Here is a 20,840-nt window from a genome sequence, read left to right as displayed (position 1 = left end):
CAATTTTCTTGCACCTACCACAGTGTTTGTCGCATTGTAAAAAGGTAAAATATTTCTTCAACTGTTGAGCTGAGCTTACCTGATTATCATCAGAGAAAAACAAAAAATACTCACCTTCTAAAGCACATCATAATACCAGTATCATAACAGAGTGGTCCTTTGATCTATGCCTATTATGAATCTGTAAGGGATTATGTTCCTTCTAAAAGTTTCTCTTTTTTTTTTTTTTTGACATGGAGTCTCGCTCCGTAGCCCAGGCTGAAGTGCAGTGGCGTGATCTTGGCTCACTGCAACCTCCGCTTCCCAGGTCCCGGTTCAAGCAATTCTCCTACCTCACCCTCCCAAGTAGTTGGGATTACAGGCACGAGCCACAATGCCCAGCTAATTTTTTTTTGTATTTTTTAGTAGAGACGGGGTTTCACCATGTTGGCCAGTCTGGTCTTGAACACCTGAACTCGTGATCCGCCCACATCGGCCTCCCAAAGCGCTGGGATTACAGTCGTGAGCCACTGCACCCAGCCTAAAAGTTTCTTTTAAAGTAAAAAAAAAAATTAACTTTAGTTATAACATCATCATAATGATGCTTGCATATAAGGTAAAGGTTGTTCTGCAGATTTGTTAAAAACAGAAAATTGTCAAAACTTACTAATTAAGAAGAAATGGAAATGAAAAAATAGAAAATTGTCAAAATTTACTGATTAAAAAGAAATGGAAATGATGTCTTTTAGGATTAGTAAAATGTTTTAAGGATGGATATCATTCAAACATAGTACAAATTATCCTACTTCATTTCAAGTAGGATAGTAAATTGCAGGCTAAGTTGTTTTAGAAGAGCTTTGCTTTAATAACTGGTTTGGAATAATTTGTCATATGAGAACATCTTTTTTTAGACAGTTAAACAATTTAAATAATTTAACTATATACCCTCTAATTCTACTTAGCCAATTAATTTTTCTAGAAAAATTCTTTTTTTACAAAGTACCAACTTTGGTGTAGTACCTCGTTGAATGAATGAGGTTCAAATTATTGAATTTTTTTTTCTTTACTCAGTAATACTACACAATCTCCTGGTAGTTGGATTTTAACTTTGTTTTGTGTAGCCACAGGCTTCACATTTGTGGTCAGTAATTTGGAGAAATGTCTTTAATCACCTGATGCCAAAAAGTTACTAGGGAGAGGATGAAACTATTTTCTTACAAATAAGGTTTATTGAATCACATATACCAACTGTATACAGTTAACAAAAAGAGGCTTAAAATGAAATCATAGATGTGTCTCAGTTGGTGCGGAAAAAACTTACAGGCTCCTGGCAGCCTTCCTTTAAACAACACCCCCTTTCAATTCATTCAAAGCAGTTTCATTTTCATTATGTTCAGGGGGGAAATAAACCAGCCAGCACATTTGTGCTCACACAGTAATTTTTGTCCCATGGCATGTAATACAGGCACAGCTCCAAATTCTCGCCTGAAATTCTAGAAGCACCAATGTAGGTCTTTCCTGGTGAAAGTTTTTTCTGAAGTTCCTTCTTCCCTACGGCTTTTCTCAGCCCAAAAAAGCCTGATAGGATTCAATATGGGTCAGGTAAGGAGGAAGTGCCCATGTGACAAGAACAGAGTTGCCACATTAAATACAGACTGCCTGGTTACATTTGAATTTCAGAGAATGAATAAATGTTTGCTGTAAGTACATACCGGGCAGTATAGCTCATGCAGTATTTGGGACACACTTATACCAAAAAAATAAAATAAAATAAAAAAATAAGTGTTCTTTTCTGAAACTCAAATTTCATTGATTGTCGTTTATTTTTGTTTGTTAAATAAATTATTAAGTAAATTATTTGTAATTTTTATTTGTCCCTTAGTCAAGAAGAAACTGGAAAAAATATATTAGATTTCTTGGAGAGTTTGCCAAATGTGGTACCCTTTTTGAGAAAGTAGCTAACTTTTTATTTTTGATCATATAATTAAAAAAGTGTTTTAAAGTATGGTATTAGCACATAGTTTTAAAAGCATATTTGGTTAGCAATAGGCAAAGGTACAACACTGTGACTTAGTTATGTTACATCAAAGTCATATTTGCCTTCACATAAGACTAGCTTCCTTCAAAACTGCAGTTCCTAAATTTAATGATTTGTTCTCTTTAAAATCAAAATCCGGTTGCATGTAGTGGCTCATGCCTGTATTGCTAGCACTTTGCGAGGCCAAGGAGGGCAGATCACAAGGTCAGGATTTTGAGACCAGCCTGGCCCGCCTGGTGAAACCCCAACTCTACTAAAAATACAAAAATTAGCTGGGCATGGTGGCACGCACTTGTAGTCCCAGCTACTCGGGAGGCTGAGGCAGGAGAATCGCTTGAACCCAGGAGGCAGAGGTTGCAGTGAGCCAAGATCGTGCCACTGCACTCCAGCCTGGGCAACAGAGCGAGACTCCATCTCAAAAAAAAAAATTTTAAATCTACATTTTACAATTTACATTCTAATTGAGAACATTAGTTTCTTTTTTGATAATTACGTAGATAATATATTTAGTCATTGAGTGTGGGACAGCAGTATGAACACCAAACGAAAGAATGATGACATCTGACACATGGAATATGCTTGTAAGAGGCACTGGGGCTGGGCACGGGGGCTCACACCTGTAATCCCAGCACTCTGGGAGGCCAAGGCGGGGAGATGTCTTGAGCCCAGGAGTCTGAGGTTACTGTGAGCTATGACGGCACCACTGCACTCCAGCCTGGGTGACAGAGTGAGACCCTGTCTCTAAAAGGCACAGCTACTGATAATTTCTGTGGATTGTGGGTTGAAAGATTTTCGTCCTTTCTCTTTTTCGGGGATTGTCTGTCTCTGGTTATTGTCATGGTCACATACAATGGAAGTTGTGGGGAAGCTGAAGGATAATAGAAATGTTTCTTGAGAATGAAATGATGGAAACAAAATGACGTGACCCACAAGAAGACCCGGAATGACAACAGTTTGTGGCCCTACCTCCATTGACACCGTTGACTTCCCTGCAGTCCCCAGGGGTCCTGCAGGACTCGGCAGACAGAGACTCCAGGCGGCTGACAGCTCGTTCCAGTCTCTCCAGCAGTCCCTGCATGTCGGCCATTCTAGAAAAGCACAGGCACAAATGGAGGCTGCGTGAGCATCACAGAGGATGAGCAAACCAACACCATCAGACTCAGCAACAGCGACGAGGAAGACACGATCACTGGGGGTGGCTTTATTTTTATTTTTTTAACCATGAAATTTTGCTTTATTATTGTTGTTTTTTAATTTCAGTAGTTTTTGGGGTGGGTGCAAATGGTTTTTGGTTACATGGATAAGTTCTTTTTCTTTTCTTTTCTTTTCTTTTTGAGACAGAGTCTCGCTCTGTCGCCCAGGCTGGAGTGCAGTGGCACAATCTTGGCTCACTGCAACCTCCGCCTCCCAGGTTCAAGCGATTCTCCTGCCTCAGCCTCCCAAGCAGCTGGGACTACAGAAGCATGCCACCATGCCTGGCTAATTTTTTGTATTTTTGTAGAGAGGGGGTTTTACTGTGTTAACCAGGATGGTCTCGATCTCCTGACCTCGTGGTCTGCCCGCCTCTGCCTCCCAAAGTGCTGGGATTACAGGCGTGAGCCATTGCGCCTGGCCTGGATAAGTTCTTTAGTGGTGATTTCTGAGATTTTGGTGCACCCATCACCTGAGCAGTGTATACGTACTCAGTGTATAGCCTTTTATCCCTCACCCCCCTCCCACCATTCCCCGAGTCCCCAAAGTCCATTATATCATTCTTATGCCTTTGCATCCTCATAGCTTAGCTCCCACTTATAAATGAGAACATATGATATTTGGTTTTCCATTCCTGAGTTACTTCACTTAGAATAATGGCCTCCAGCTCCATCCAAGTTGCTGCAAAAGACATTCTTTTGTTCCTTTCTTTGGCTGACTAGTATTTCATAGTGCACATACAGCACATTTTCTTTACTCGTTGATTGGTGGGCACTTTGGTTCTGTATCTTTGCTATTGTGAATTGTGCTGCTATAAACGTGTGTGCGTGCATCTTTTATAGGATAGCTTTAATTACCTAAAGAGTATTTCTACATATCAGGAAAATATGTAAAATTCAAAAGAACCTAAAACTTGGAACAAAAAAAATCAGCATTATATTGAGCATATTTTCTATTCCATTAGTGATCATTACAAGCCCAACATGTAATACACAAATATTCACCCCCTTTATACTGCTCCCAAGTGCCTGTTATGTTCCTTGTTACATGACACAATCTATGTACAGCACTTACTTTTTAACAGCCCACAAAACATATATGGAAAAATTAATATTGCCAGCTCTTCTTCTGCTAGTGGTGAGAACATATTTTCACTATTTCCAATAATTCCTTCTGTAAAAGTATAATTCTCCAGGGGATACTAAACCCACTGATAATCCTTGTTTATTCAGTTACATAAAACCAAACAGCCCAGCCCAGGAGAACTGAGTTTATGAACGTGAGCATCATTTAGCAGGCAAAGAGGCCATCACCTCGAAGAGCTAATTGTTTTCCACTTATTACTGATTGGTTTGTTTTGGTGCTTCTGTTGCTGAATTATTTTAAATTCTAATTATTCTGAATGTAGGACTTTAGTTTAAAATAGGACGAATGGTTATTTTCCTCTTGTAAGGCTGGTGGTTATATTTAGGCAAAATTTAGTCTTAGGTGGGGTGGTTTGTAGAGACGAGAATCTTCAGTTACCCAGTACTCTTGACTGGGATAAATAGGGACTGAAGCTGACTAGAGGACCGGGGATAAAAATGCGGCAGGGTGACTGGGTGCTGTGGCTTTCACCTGTAATCTCAGCACTTTGGAAGCCTGAGGCGGGTGGATCATAAGGTCAGGAGTTCAAGACCAGCCTGGCCAACATCATGAAACCCCGTCTCTACTAAAAATACAAAAATTAGCCGGGTGTGGTGGCAGGCGCCTGTAATCCCAGCTACTTGGGAGGCTGAAGCAGGAGAACTGCTTGAACGCAGGAGGTGGAGGTTGCAGTGAACTGAGATCCTGCCACTACATTCCAGCCTGAGTGACAGAGCAAGACTCTGTCTTGAAGAAAAAGGGGGTGAGCAGGATATCCATCCTTTCTTCTTCCAAACAGACAATTAAATGAATATGCATAGGGTGAGTACCCAGTAAAATAATAAACTTATATTAAGATTATTGGTCCTAGAATTTACATCATTAAGGTAACCTCTGAGGAATGACACCCAATCTAATTTGTTCAGGCTCCTGAGATCTAGCTTATAGCCACCATAACCCCAGCCATATTAACTTATGACTGCTTTTGGCAAAATGAGGCTGCTGCTCCCTAAGAAAAGACAACTTGCTTCCTCTTAATCAGTGCCTGGAGTTCTTCTCCCTCTTTAAAACCTTCCAAGCATCATTGTGAGCAAAAGAGGAACAGCATGCTTCTGAATCAGAGACACTGCTGCCCTAAAGCAGGGGTAAATACATTTAATTGCTCTCAGATGAATACATATTTTATGTTTCTGCTGGGGACCAGGCAATGCATTTCTCTTACGTGTTTTGTATTCTATCAGTTTTGAGCTTAAACACAGTGATGACGTGCCACTGCCATTTTTTAAAAGCAAGGTTATACTTATCAAAACTTGTATAGCTCTGTAATTCTGTCTGAATGTCAGATGGTCATCAGCTATGGAGGGCGGAGTTTACTGTCTATTTTGGAAAGTCATCTCTCCTGAAACTGGCAGCAGTTACTCTTGTAAAATATGGGGCAGTGTTCTCTGCACAGCTGAAAGCAGCATCTAAGCCTAAGGGGATTCAAAATTAGAAATTTCTCATCTATTCTTTTCCTTTTCACGTCAGAACTTGTGCTGCCATCGCGATTGAAGAAAAAAAAAAAGGAAAGAGAAATGTAATTGAATCCTTTATGTAATCCTCTTGCAAGGGAACTGGGTATCCTGTAGGTGGATGAAGGCCATTTGAGAAATGATGAAAGCCCCTCAAATCTTTTAATAGTTGCCCATCTGTTCACAGTTATCTATGTTCCCTGTTACTCAACTTGCCAAATGTTACCACCATAGACCTAGCCTGTGATAGAAAAAAAAATGTTTGCTTTGTTAGTAAGCCCCTACCCCCAACAGAACGGCACCAGCCACCTCCAGCAGCTCACAGATGAAGCTGTCTTGAGAAGGCCTGTTACATTTCACACTTAGGACTGCTGTCTCTGACTGTGGCTTAATCAGACTCCCTGACAAGACCCAAACTCGCACTATCTCGTAGTGCTCCGTATGTTGAAAGACAACAGGAGTCAGCCCACAAACTGCAGGGCTGGACAGATTGGTGTGGAATGCAGTCGAAAAGCGACTCAGACGTCACTCCACGCAAAATCACCATGAGCAAGACTGAGTCCTGCCACAGCCTCTAAAGCGGTCAAAATACAGCTCATGCAAGGAAGCTGGAGAGATGTCTCTGGGTTTTAAACTTTCAGAACAGTTTCTAAGACAAACTGAAGGATAAATAAAAGAAAGACTATACCAGGAGACATGTTAGCACTCCCAAGGAGACCGATGGGGCCCAAGATGATCAGTATGATCGTGTACTCTTCTCTCAAAACTCTCTCTGGCTGGGTGTGGTGGCTCACACCTGTAATCCCAGCACTTTGGGAGGCTGAGGTGGGTGGATCACAAGGTCAGGAGTTCAAGACCAGCCTGGCCAAGATGGTCAAACCCCATCTCTACTAAAACTACAAAAAAAAATTAGCCAGGTGTGGTGGTGGGCGCCTGCAATCCCAGCTACTCGGGACGCTGAAGCAGAGAATTGCTTGAAGCCGGGAGGTGGAGGTTGCAGTGAGCGGACATCACGCCACTGCACTCCAGCCTGGGTGACAGAGTAAGACTTTGTCTCAAAAAAAAAAAAAGAAAAACAAACCAAAAAAATCTCTCTCCCTCTCTCTCTCCCCATACACCCTCAGCTGCTAGCCTGGTTCTCAAGAATGAGGAACCAGCAGAGCTGCAGATTCTCCACATTCTTCCCAGGCAGTCCCATCCGCCTTGGCGTTCCAAAGTGGATTTAGCCAAGTTTTGACAAGGAGGTGGCAGCCAGGAATTAAGAATTAGGTTGAGGAAACGCATAGGGTAGTCAAAGCAAATACAGACAGCAAGGTCAGGGTAAGGAATGAGTCAGAGCCAGCGGGGCAGACCAAGGAGTTTGGATCAGGGGGCCAGCAGAGTAGGAGGATATGGCAAGATGGCAGGAAAGAAGATATTCTAAGAACCCAGTGAGGAACAAAGAGAAGCCAGATCCACAGCTGGAGAATGAAGAGACTGGGTTAGATGACACAGCTCAGACTTGGCCCTCCAGATCTTGTCTAGTCATCCTATTCAAGAAGAAGCCAATGGCAAGGAAAGGTCAGAGGATACACACAAACACCTGAACAGAGTGTGCGTGTGTGTGGGAAAAAAAGAGGAAGGAATATAACACTGCACAACTTTCTTCTTTTCAAGATCTGTTTTAGGGGCCAGGTGCAGTGGCTCATGCCTATAATCCTAGCACTTTGGGAGGTGGAGGCGGGTAGATTGCTGGAACCCAAGAGTTCGAGATCAGCCTGGGCAACATGGCGAAACCCATCTCTACATAAAATTGAAAAATTAGCTGGGTGTGGTGGCACATGCCTATAGTCCCAGCTACTTAAGGGACTGAGGCAGGATGATCTCTTCAGCCTGGGAGGTTGAGGTAGCCATATTTACCCCACTGCACTCCAGCCTGGGTGAAAAAAATGAGACCCTGTCTCAAGAAAAAAAAATCAGTTTTAAAAAACTATACTTGAGATTCATCTTAATTCCTTGTTTTGAATTTTTTTGTATTCTTGTCCCTTTTTTTTTGACAGAGTCTCGCTCTGTCGCCAGGCTAGAGTGCAGTGGCATGATCTCGGCTCACTGCAACCTCCACCTCCTGGATTCAAGTGATTCTCCTGCCTCAGTCTCCCCAGTAGCTGGGACTACAGGTGTGCGCCGCCACGCCCAGCTAATTTTTGTATTTTTAGTAGAGACAGGGTTTCACCATGTTGGCCAAGATGGTCTCAATCTCTTGACCTCGTGATCCCCCTGCCTCGGCCTCCCAAAGTGCTGGGATTACAGGTGTGAGCCACCACACCACGCCTCATTTTTTTGTATTCTCTTTTGAGTTTCACTATAATGAGAAGTGCACCCATCCTCCTTTTTGGTCTTTTTTTTTTTCTTATCTGAATTTTCCCCTCACTTTTCATGGTTGTTTTCGTTTTGAGACAGAATCTCACTCTGTTTCTCAGGCTAGAGTGCAGTGGCACAATCACAGCTCACTGCAGCCTCCATTTCCTGGGCTCAAGGAATCCTCCCACCAAAGATCCTCCCTGGTAGCTAGGATTATAGGGCATGCCACCATGTCTGGCTAATTTTTTAAATTTATTTTTTGCAGGGACAGGGTCTCCTTATGTTGCCCAAGCTGGTCTTGAACTTTTGGGATCAAGCAATACTCCCATCTCAGTTTCCCAAACTACTGGGATTATAGGCATGAGACATGGCAACTGGCCTAATTTGTATTTTTATCAAAGCCAGACATGCACAGAATTTAAATACTCAATAGTTGTGCTGCCTACACTCTTCCATTCCATGTCATAAGTGCCAAACATTTTCAATTATTTTAGCTGTTTCTTTAATAATTACCCCCACCTTTTATCTCTGAATAACATGCTTGTTTCATGTCTGTGTCTTGTTTGGTTTTCTTCAGTTGGGGCATTATTCATTGAGTTCCCAACAAAAATACAAGGGTTTACTTTTTTCTTGCCCAAATCCCCACTACCACCTACACACATATTGCCTCTTGTCTTGTCCTCCCAATAGTATTATATCACAATTTTTGTGTGATCAATAGCCAGTGTTAACACAATTATGACTATTTGCATCTGAGCCAGAAGGTATACTAAGATTATTTTCCAATTATTGTACTACCTGATTTCCTAAAGTCATTATTTTCAGCTTCTCAGTTTTCTATATACTTGAAAATTACTCATCTCTGAACCTCCTCCAGTTGTGTAAGTCTCTGTTCAATAGGGTCAAACATGTCTGGAATTCTATTAATGTTTTCTTCTCAGAGATATCTGTTCTGGAGATTTACTGGAACGTGCAGAATTGCTCCATTGGCCTGCTGCACATCTGTAATTTGGGATCTGCTGGCATCTTCATTACAAGGATTTCCCCCCCGCTCCTTCTCAACGTTGAGTCATTTGTTTCCTAGATTCTATGTCTTCCTCTTTCTTACTGTATTGAATTGGGAAGAGCATCTTCTTTTGCAAAAAAAAAAAAAAGGGGGGGGTTAAATGAAAGGTCGATTTTTTGAAACCTCACAAGTCTGAAAATATATTTGTTTTGCCCTTATACTTGATGGCTAGTTTAGCTGAGTATAGGATTCCAGGCTGCAAATTTTCCTCCAAATTTTAAAGGTATTGCTCCATTGTCTTCTAGCTTCCTAGTTTGCTGTTGAGAAGTCCAAAACCATTCTGATTCTCCATCCTTTGGATATAACCTGCGTTTCCTCTCTGGAGGAAGTTTTTGGAATCTTCTCTTGGCCCTTAGTATTTTGAATATTAATGAGGATATGCTTTGTGGTCAATCTATATATGTTTTATAAATGATTTTCAAGAGATGATGGAAAAGATAGAAAAATGGGCCTTGCAAATTATTTGTCTCCAGATGGGTTTACAAATTTTCAAATATGCTAAATAAGTTAGCATTCAAAATGTTTAAACAATTTAAACTCTTCTCACACCACATTTCTCCCAATATTTACAAATACTTCATACACTTCAGTATGAATATAGCTAAATAGTATTCTCTCATATATTGCCTTGGAATAATGAGTATTCTGGAATCAAGAAAATATTTTCCTCCCATAAATATGTACAACTATTATGTATCCATAATCATTAAAAATAAAATTTTTTAAAGAAAATATTTTCCTAGGAGAAAAGATGGCTACCCTTGTTTAAAAATGTGTTGGCTAGTCATCTTATAAAATTCATCCTCAAAATACAGATACTCAGCCCCTAACACTGTCTGATTTTATATCCAAAGTCATGTTATGCCCATATTACAATGACTATGCTTAAAGTAATGAGGGACATAACAACTTCCAGAAAAGGAGAGTTCCATACACTTTCAAACCTTATATACAGTCTCAATTATTTTGTGCTTCTTTAACTGGGATCTTTGGTGCATCTTTAACTAGAGGGTTCTTGGCTTTGGAATCAGATACAGTTGGATTAGTACTCTGGTTCTCATTAACTGGGGGACTTTGGGAAAAGAGCTTAATTTTGCTTTTCTTCAGTTACTACTTATACATACAGTTGTCATGAAGTATAAAGGTAGAGAAAGTTGGCTGGGCGCAGTGGCTCATGCCTGTAATCCCAGCACTTTGGGAGGCTGAGGTGGGCAAATCACAAGGTCAGGAGTTCAAGACCAGCCTGACTAATATGGTGAAACCCCATCTCTGTGAGATGTACTACCCAATTATAAAACCTGCCTTGTGCTTTCTTTCCTGTCAGCACATGTACTAAAAATACAAAAATTAGCCGGGTGTGGTGGCACGTGCCTGTAGTCCCAGCCTGTAGTCCCAGCTATTTGGGAGGCTGAGGCAGGGGAATCGTTTGAACCCAGGAGGCAGAGGTTGCCGTGAGCCAAGATAACAAAGCAAGACTAGGTCTCAAAAAAAAAAAAAAAGGTAGAGAAAGTCTGAAACATGGTCAGTAATAAACATGTTAGCTGTGCTATTAAGTCATTCTATCTCATTTTGCTGTCAATGGGAATAGTTTTATTTGAAACATCAAGCAGTCGTCTAGAAGATTTGGTCAATGGAAGTGACTAATGGAAGCTTCAGGTCAGTATACCCTCATTTTTGTCCCCAACATGTCATTTTCCTCTGTCCATGTACTTATTCCTCCAACATATTTAAAAGAGGTTTTCTCAAGTCTATGTGTAAGTGCGGTTATCATAAAATAAAAATTGTGGTATATAATTTGTTTTTTCATCACATATCTTCCCTCTGAACATTTTTACAAAGATTGTGCTTTTAAACAGTCCTCTGCAAAGGATGAAGGCCCAATCTCTTTGGGGTCATTTTGGGAAAATGGCAGCACTCCTTCGTCCCTCATAGTTTCTCCACCCAATCCATCTTATGCTGAGTGGTGAGGGGTCTCTGTTAAGCCCTTAACTAGTTCAATCTACCCAGTTATAAAAGCAGCTTTCATAGATGCTTTGAACATCGACATTCCATGGCACAATGTAAATGGCGATAAGCCTAGAATAACAGCCCGTTTGCCTGGATTACATATTTCTCATCTGTGAGACATACTGCCCAATTAAAAACCTGCATTGTGCTTTCTTTCCTGTCAGCACATGTACACCTCGCCTCCCAAGGAGACCTGCTGCAAGCTTTTCATGGGCTGAGGCTGGATCTCACTCTGCATCTCCCACTGAGTCCAGCATGGTGCCCTCTACCTAGAGAATCTATAAATACTTTTGATTGACTAATTAATTAGCTACCACTCACTGCCTTTTCCTTGCCTACCCACTCACTGGCACCATCCCAGTCAGGCTGAAAGCCAGATTTTCACAGGAGAAATTTTCATTTAAAAGAAGATGCTAGATTAGTTTTTCCTACTTGGAACCACAGTGGCTTCCTCCCATGACCAGCACACTTGCTCCCTCTAATGTAAACCTTTGGGTCTCTTCCATGGCTCCTTTCTCTTTAGGATTTCAAATTTTGCTAAAACTCCACATTGTCTAAAGGTTTTGTAAATTCTTCACAACGAGTTCACAGAACAAGTAAGAGATAATGCTACTTTGATAACGTTTTCATGTTAATAAAAGAGCTGGGTCTTTCGGGTTTCCTGATTGCTAGCTCAAAGTTCTCCTCGCTAGGCCAAACATACAGAAATAATGGTAGGGAGAGTTTCTCTTCTAATTCTGCAAAGGAGACCCAGATCCAAGAGCTTCTGAAGATCATGAACCTGAGATTAAATAGGAAATAGACTTTTCTCAAAAGAAGACATTTATGTGGCCAAGAAACATATTAAAAAAAAAAAAAAGTTCAACATCACTGATCATCAGAGAAATGCAAATCAAAACCACAATAAGATACCATCTCACACCAGTCAGAATGGTGATTATGAAAGTCAAGAAACAATAGATGCTGGTGAGGATGTGGAGAAATAGGAACACTTTTTTTTTTTTTTTTTGAGACTGAGTTTCACTCTTGTTACCCAGGCTGGAGTAACAAGCAATGGCGCGATCTCGGCTCACCGCAACCTCCACCTCCTGGGTTCAGGCAATTCTCCTGCCTCAAACTCCTGAGTAGCTGAGATTACAGGCACATGCCACCATGCCCAGCTAATTTTTTGTATTTTTAGTAGAGACGGGGTTTTCACCATGTTGACCAGGATGGTCTCGATCTCTTGACCTCGTGATCCACCCGCCTCAGCCTCCCAAAGTGCTGGGATTACAGGTGTGAGCCACCGCGCCCGGCTGGAACACTTTTATACTGTTGGTGGGAACATAAATTAGTTCAGCCACTGTGGAAGCAGTATGGCGATTCCTCAAGGATCTAGAACCAGGAATACCATTTGACCCAGCAATCCATTACTGGATATTAACCAAAGCAATATAAATCATTCTACTATAAAGACACATGTACACATGTTTATTGTAGCACATTTACAATAGCAAAGATATGGAACCAACGCAAATGCCCATCCATGATAGACTGGATAAAGAAAATGTGGTACATATACACCATGGAATACTATGCAGTCATAAAAAGGGATGAGATCATGTCCTTTGCAGGGACATGGATGAAGCTAGAAGCCATCATCCTCAGCAAACTGATACAGAGACAGAAAACAAAATACTGTGTGTTCTCACTCATAAGTGGGAGCTGAACATTAAGAGCACACGGACACACAGAGGTGAACATCACACACCAGGCCCTGTTGAGGGGTTGGAGTGAGGGAGGGAAGTTAGAGGACCGGTCAATAGGTGCAGCAAACCACCATGGCACATGTATACCTATGGAACAAACCTGCACGTTCTGCATGTGTACCCCGTTTTTTTAAGTTTTTTTTTTTTTTTTTTTTTAGGAGAAATAAAGATAAAAAAGGAAATAGACTTGAAGTGACAAAAAACTGGAGACTTTCAAACCTTTTCTCATAGTGAGGCTGGGCAACCAGCTTATATGTGAACTCTCTGCAAAAAATAAAGTTACAGTGGACTAATTTCTCTATAGGTCCACAAAAACTTAAAATATTTGGTAAACTACCATCAAATCAGACTGTCCTAGATTGTTAAATTCTCTCTTTTTTTTTTTTGAGACAGTCTCACTCTGTCACCCAGGCTGGAGTAGAGTGGCACGATCTTGGCTCACTGCAACCTCCGCTCCCGGGTTCAAGTGATTCTCCTGCCTCACCCTTCCAAGTAGCTGGGATTACAGGCGCCTGCCAGTAGGCCCAGATAATTTTTGCATTTTTTGTAGAGACGGGGTTTCTCCATGTTGGCCAAGGTGGTCTCGAACTCCTAACCTCAGGTGATCTGCCCGCCTCGGCCTCCCAAAGTGCTGAGATTACAGCCGTGAGCCACTGTGCCTGGCTGACTGTTAAATTCTCTTTACCATAACCATATCAGTGACTTTCTTTTCTTTCCCAGGAAACTACCAAGCATTGGGAGAAGTAACCCTGTCATTCACTATTATTGATTGGGTAATGGTATGTTTAGGAGAAACAAACCGTCACAGTATTCAGCCATTCATTTATTAACTGGCTCAGTGACTATGCTTGTTTCATTCATTTAATCAGTCAGTTCCCACTATCTGCTAGGCACAGTGCTCATAGCTAGAAAACCATGGCTGATTAAAAACATTTCCTGCCCTGCTGTAGTGTGAGGGGGCTGAAAGCAAACCCTGCTCAGTCAAGCCAGGGAGCTGTTTCACTAAGAGACACATTCACGTTGCCAAGGTGCCCGCCTTCGTATCTTTTGCTTACTCTCCTACAGAGCATTTCTGGAGCTAGCATCTCCCCAAACAGCAAACAAAAAGCACCATTTTCCTTTCATTGCAAAGATGTTTCAAGAGTTTCTGATTTTTGAGACAGTATAATCAGAATAGCTGAAACCAGAGAGTTATATAAGAAAAAGAACACTCTCTGGCCGGCTGCAGTGGCTCACGTCTGTAATCCTGGCACTCTGGGAGGCCGAGGCGGGCAGATCATTTGCAATTAGGAGTTCAAGACCAGCCTGGCTAACATGGTGAAACTCCATTTCTACTAAAAATACAAAAAAATTAGCCAGGCGCAGTGGCGCATGCCTGTAATCCCAGCTACTCCAGAGGCTGAGGCAGAAGAATCACCTGAACCTGGAAGGCGAGGTTGTAGTGAGCCGAGATCGTGCTATTGCACTCCAGCCTGGGCAATGAGAACAAAATTCTGTCTCAAAATAATAAATAAATAAATAAGAAAACACTCAATTTTTCATGAAACTGGAGAAAACACATATGAGATGCTGAGTTAGCCAACTGACTCCTCTGGGGCCTCTAATCAGATCTCACTGCAGGAGAAAAATGCTTCAGCTTGACCTTCAGAAGAATCTCACCCCAGCTCTCTAGCTACAACTCCCCAGGCTCCTGAGACACCCACACACCACAGGGACAACTCCCCAAGTCCCAAACACATCCTACTCTATCCCTCTCCTATGCCATGGTTCTGCTGCCTCCGGGATTCTTCCTAGCATCGTTGCTTTCACTCCCCAAATCCCAGCTCCTCCAAGAGATCTCGCAGTGCCTCACAAATCAGAGTAATCTCCAGAGAGGTATTTATTCCCTGACATCTCCATCAAAACCACATATAGAATTTCCTCGCCATTGCATTTGCCTCCTCCACTGTGGTGGCACCACCCTCAGAACCACCCCTGATTGGCCTTGTATGTAAATATTCCTCCTCTAAGTGGAAATTGGAAATACTGGCTGGGCACGGTGGTTCACGCCTGTAATTCCAGCACTTTGGGACGCTGAGGCGGGCAGATCATGAGGTCAAGAGATTGATACCATCCTGGCCAACATAGTGAAACCCCATCCCTACTAAAAACACAAAAATTAGCTGGGTGTGGTGGTGTGTGCCTGTAGTCCCAGCTACTCGGGAGGGTGAGGCAGGACAATCGCTTGAACCTGGGACGTGGAGGTTGCAGTGAGCCGAGATCACACCACTGCACTCCAGCCTGGCGACAGAGTGAGACTCTGTCTCAAAAAAAAAAATTAGAAATACTTACTCCCTGACATTTCCATTGAAACCACATATACAATTACCTCACCAGCCCCTGTGTCCCCTCCACTCTGGTGATATCACCCTCAGAACCATCTCTGATCAGCCTTGTAGTTTAAGCATTTGTCCTCTAAGTTGAAATCTGACGATAAAAGGCTAGGACTCAAAACTTGATGTAGTGGAAAAAGCACTCTGGGGATCAGAGTACCTTAATCTGACAACCCACATGACTCTCTTCCAGCAGACAGACTACTTAATCTGTCTGAGTCTCAGTTTTCCTACTTTCAATATACAAATTCATTCCTTCTTCTTAAGTGGCTTAAGGAAATTGTCTGCAAAGGTGTTTCAAGCTACGTTCGGTACTGACGTGGGGCTACACAGGTGGATGAGACACAGACTGTGTCCTCGATGCACCACAATCTCCTTGAGGAGGAGACAATTGCGCCACTGGGGGCCAGCCAGCTGTCCATGACACTGGGCCACAGGGAACTGGGCTACTGAGGCAGGAGGGATCTCTTGGAGGAGCTAGGATTTCCGGAGGCCGTGTGCAAGCCTCAGTACACCCCAAAGGCTGGCTCTGTGCCGTGACTTGGGGTGATGGGTCTCTGAATGCTGAGTAGGACCAGGATAAACCCTATTGTATTCTCGTATCATGGAGTAGAAACTCCCTTAGCTAAACGTGAGGTAGAAACCCTTCACTGAAGAAGAGCTCATTCCCCAGGCCCCTCTACGGCCCTGTTTAAGCACCTGTGTCCCCACCTGTCTTTCTATTCCTGTGTCCCCACGTTACCCTTTTGCTCTTGTTTATACCATGCAGAAGGTAGAGTTCAAAGAACTGCTTCTAGGAGTTCCCTAAGGGCCACACCCTGGCACTGAGAAAAGAAAAGCCATAGAGATCCTGCTGGCCAGGCCATTACAGGCTGGGCAGGGGGTTCGTGAACCTTCCGTCCCTCCATCAGGTAAATGCATTACTCCTCTTGTATCTGGAATATATAAAGAACTTTAATACTCAATAAGAAGACAAATATGCCAGATTTTTTTAGTTTTGTTTTTTGAGATGGAGTCTCACTCTGTCCCCCAGGCTGGAGTGCAATGGCACAATCTCGGCTCCGTGCAATCTCCGCCTCTCGGGTTCAAGCAATTCCCCTGCCTCAGCCTCCTGAGTAGCTGGGACTACAGGTACGCACCACCACGCCCAGCTAATTTTTTGTATTTTAGTAGAGACAGGGTTTCACCATGTTGGCCAGGTGGATCTCGATCTCCTGACCTCATGATCTGCCCGCCTCTGCCTCCCCAAGTGCTTACAGGTGTGTGCCACCACATCCAGCCCACATATGCCAGTTTAATAATCAGCAAAATATCTGAAGAGACATCTTCCCAGAGAAGACAGGCAAATGGTCAAGAGCACACGTAAAAGGGCTCAACATCAGTAGTCATATACACTTATACCAGTCAGATACACTTCACACACACTAGGATGGCTACAACCCAAAACACAGATAATAAAAAGTGCTGGTGAGAATAGGAAGGAATTGCTGGTGAACATGGAAAATGGCACAGTTGCTTTAAACTGGAAGTTTCTTCAAAAGTTAAGCACATATTTGCCAGATGAACAAGCCATTCCACTCTATTTCACTCAAGAGAAATAAAAATGTATGTTCGCACAAAGACTTGTGCACGAATGTCATAGCAGCACTGTTAGTAACAGTCAAAAAATGGAAACAATCTAAACGTCCATTAACCAGTGAATGGCTAAGAAAATATGGCCTATGTATTATAATGGAATGTTATTCAACCATATAAAAGAATGAAATACTGATACATGCTACAAAACAAGTGAATTTCAAAAATATTATGCTAAATGCAAGTTAGACAAGAAGATCGTGTATTGTATGGTTCCATTTATAAGACTTTGGGAGGCCAAGGCGGGAGAAATGCCTTAGCTCAGGAGTTTGAGACCAGCCTGGGCAACATGGCAAAATCCTATCTCTACTAAAATACAAAAAATTAGCCAGGTGTGCCGGTGTGAACTTGTAGTCCCAGCGACTGGGGAGGCTGACGCAGGAGAATTGCTTGAATCTGGGAGGCAAGATGGCACCACTGCCCTCTATCCTGGGCAACAGAGCGAGACTCCATCTCAAAAAAGAAAAAGAAAAAAGAAAGAAAAGAAAGAAAGAACAAAAAGAAAAAAAAAAAGAGAAATATCCAGAAAAGGCTAATCTATAGAGACAGAAAGTAGGTTAGGGGTTGCCTAGAACATTTAAAACAGGTCAATTTTATGGCATATAAAATTATAACTCAAAAAAGGTTTAAAAACAAACACATGAAAAAGGATTGTGCCTCTTAGTAAAGATACAGTTAAAAACCATTAAATCTGAGTAACTTTGGTGTTCTCATCTCCCAACAGTCAGAAGTGGTGGTGAAACTTATCCAGAGGCTGCTCCAAGTGGCCACACTCCCCACTCCTGGAACTAGTTGTAGGGGCCCAGGCAGGTGAGTGAATAAAACATTGGTTCTCACTACTCTTTTTCCTCTGTGTAAGAATCACTGGGGGAGAGGTGAGAGTTTCTAAATGCAGGCTCCTGGGCTCCACTCTCAACAATACTGATGCAGTAGTTCTGGGTATTTCCAGGAATCTGCCTTTTTAAGAAGCACTCTTCAGAGTACACAGACCTGCACTTTGAGAATTACCGTAACAGAAGTGTGCAGGAATGCGATGGGGGCCTGTGGGAAGGGAAGCTCAAAAAAGGTAGACGTGCAACTGAGCCCTGGGAAGTAGAGAGGCTACCAAAGTGATGATAGGAACCAAATTAAGTCTCGAAGATGAGAGGATGGTATTCAGAAGAAGAAAAATAGGTAAAGGCATCCCAGAGCCTATGCCTCGCATATACAAAGGCATGGAAGCATGAATGACGAGTAAATACTGATTGAACATTCATTATGTGCCAGGAGCTAATCTAACAAAGCATGAAAAACAAGGCATTGATGAGTACTTAGAAGGGGTGGTAGAGAGGGTTCAGAGGGGACTTGGGAATTTACTAAGAAAGTGACAGCAGATTGAAGAAGCTCTAAGGGAAGTTTAGATTAGGCAAGATTTGAGAAAAGATTAAATGGTTGGGGGTTTGGAGGGAAGGGGAAAACTAGGATGTCTTAGATGTTTTGCTTCAGGGAAGGTGGTGCCAATCAAAACAGAGATAGGGAGTGGAGGTGGCCAGGGCAGAGGCGTTCAGAGTCAGAGCATCTGCATTTGAAGTGCCTACAGCTGGCAGTTACGAGTAGGGACCTAAAGCTCAGGGGACTTCCAGAAATACGTTGTAAGTATTATCTACCCAATAATAACACAGGCCTCAGGATTCTTAGGGGGATGAAAGGCGAGCATGAACTTTACAACTATAAAGTGATGCTGTTTTTATAATTTCTCTCTGAATGGTCCACAGCACTCACCACTGCGATCTGTACCCAGTGAGTGCTCAATCCCTGAATTACCATGGCAAGTGTTCCACTTCTATCTTCCAGACACACTGACAGTAACATCTCACACACTTCTTTTTTTTTTTTTTTTTGAGACATGAGTCTCACTTTGACACCCAGGCTGGAGTGCAATGGCGTGATCTCGGCTCACAGCAACCTCCACTTCCTGGGTTCGAGTGATTCTCCTGCCCCAGCCTCCCAAGTATCTGGGATTACAGGTGCCTGCCACCACACCCAGCTAATTTTTTGTATTTTTAGTAGAGATGGGGTTTTGCCATGCTGGTCAGGTTGGTCTCGAACTCCTGACCTCAGGTGATCCACCCGCCTCAGCCTTCCAAAGTGTTGGGATTACAGGCGTGAGCCACTGCGCCCGGCCTCACACACCACAGTTCTCAAATCACACCACAGAACAAGCACACTGCAAAATCACCTCGGACTGCAAGCCACGGGGTATCAAAAACACCGTGGACTAAAAGCATCAAAGAGGATATTATTTCATATGGTCAGTTACTTCTCATGTCTAGAAATGTTTTACTTTATGAAATTCTGTCATTTCAGTTTGAAGAACGCCTTGTCTCTCTGGAATAATGAGTGCTACCATCTGGTTTGTTTGACCCCCTCCAAATCTTATGTTGAAATCTGATCCCCAGGAAGAGTCTAATGGGAGGTGGGAGGTGTTTGGGTCATGGGAGCAGACCCCTTATGACTGGCTTGGTGCCATTCTCACAATAGTGTGTTCTTGCTCTATTAGTTCCCAAGAGCGCTGGTTGTTAAAAAGAGGCTGGCATCCATTTGTGAGCTGTGGAGTGGCAAGAAAAAAAAGAGCCTGGCACCTCTCCCCTCCTCCGGCCTCTTCTCTCGCCATATCATCTGCGTATTCCAGCTTCCCTTCAACTTCTGTCACCAATGAAGCAGCCTGAAGCCTTGACCAGAAACAGATGTTTCTTGTACAGCCTGCAGAACTGTGAGCCAAATAAACCTCTTATCTTTATAAATTCATCTCGGGTATCCTTTATAGCAATACTAATGGAGTTAGACAATGAGTAATAGGGTTTGTTGAATTTCCTTGTAATCTCAAAATGTACCAGCATTCATTGTAATTATGTGCAATTAAATAACAGATTCAGCAACTCTCTTAAAAGAAAACGAAAAAAGAAAAACCCTAAGGATCAGTTCTTAAGTGCTGGGCCAGTTTTATGAATAGAAATTACCAACAAATGCAAGTGTGATCATTTGATGTAAAATAAAATAGCCATGTGACCAATTTGGCCTGAGCATTTCCTCAGCCCCCTTTTGCTTGTTCAGCTTCTTCATGTGTCTCCAGTTTCCTGGATCTACTTTCACACTTGACTTTAATTTTTAAAAAAATTTTTTAGGAGTCTTGCTCTGTCACTCAGGCTGGAGTGCAGTGGCACAATCTCAGCTCACTTCAACCTCTGCCTCCTGAGTAGATGGGATTACAGGCGCGCGTCACTACACCCGGCTAATTTTTTTTTATTTTTTGGTAGAGACGAGGTTTCACCATGTTAGCCAGGTTGCTCTTGAACTCCTGACCTCAAGTGATCCACCAAAGTGCTGGGATAACAGGTGTGAGGCATTGCACCTGGCCAATTTTTCTTTTTTAAGCCAGGGTCTCATTCTGTCTTAAAAGAGACAGAATTGCCCAGGCTGGATTGTAGTGGTGCAATCATAGCTCACTGCAACCTTGAACGCCTGGGCTCAAGCGATCCTCCTGACTTGGCCTCCCAAAATGCTGGGATTACAGGCATTAGCCACCACTCCCAGCCTCAATTTATTACTTCAACACAATCAATAAGAGTTTTCGACTCATGCTGTTGACCACTAAAAAACTACAGGTTCTTCTTTTTTTGCTCTTTGAACCTGGGAGGCCAAAGTAAAAGGGGAAACAGAGAAAGCAGGTAAAGTGGGAAGAAAAGAATGGTGTGGAAGAAACAAGAGAAAAAGGAAACAAGAGAAAGCTTCAAAAAGAGAAAGGGGCTACCAGGCAACTCAAGAAGGAAGAAGCCCACTTCAGCCTCT

At 42.6% G+C, this 20,840-nt stretch overlaps 1 protein-coding gene across 1 annotated transcript in view; it reads right to left on the bottom strand.

Moving 5' to 3' along the window:
- Positions 1 to 20,840, bottom strand: part of CAP2 (cyclase associated actin cytoskeleton regulatory protein 2) — a 146,473-nt gene that overhangs the window by 117,795 nt on the left and 7,838 nt on the right. Inside the window, exon 2 of the mRNA XM_012476579.3 lies at positions 2,984 to 3,105. Coding sequence (XP_012332002.2) covers positions 2,984 to 3,104 — 121 coding nt within the window. The 5' untranslated portion in view covers position 3,105. The remainder of the gene's footprint in view (positions 1 to 2,983; positions 3,106 to 20,840) is intronic.

The sequence above is a fragment of the Aotus nancymaae genome, unplaced genomic scaffold (genome assembly GCF_030222135.1).
Source record: "Aotus nancymaae isolate 86718 unplaced genomic scaffold, 86718_ANA_hifiasm-v0.15.2.pri h1tg000051l, whole genome shotgun sequence".
NCBI classification, from domain to species: Eukaryota; Metazoa; Chordata; class Mammalia; order Primates; family Aotidae; genus Aotus; species Aotus nancymaae.
This window is presented reverse-complemented; position numbering and strand designations above follow the sequence as displayed.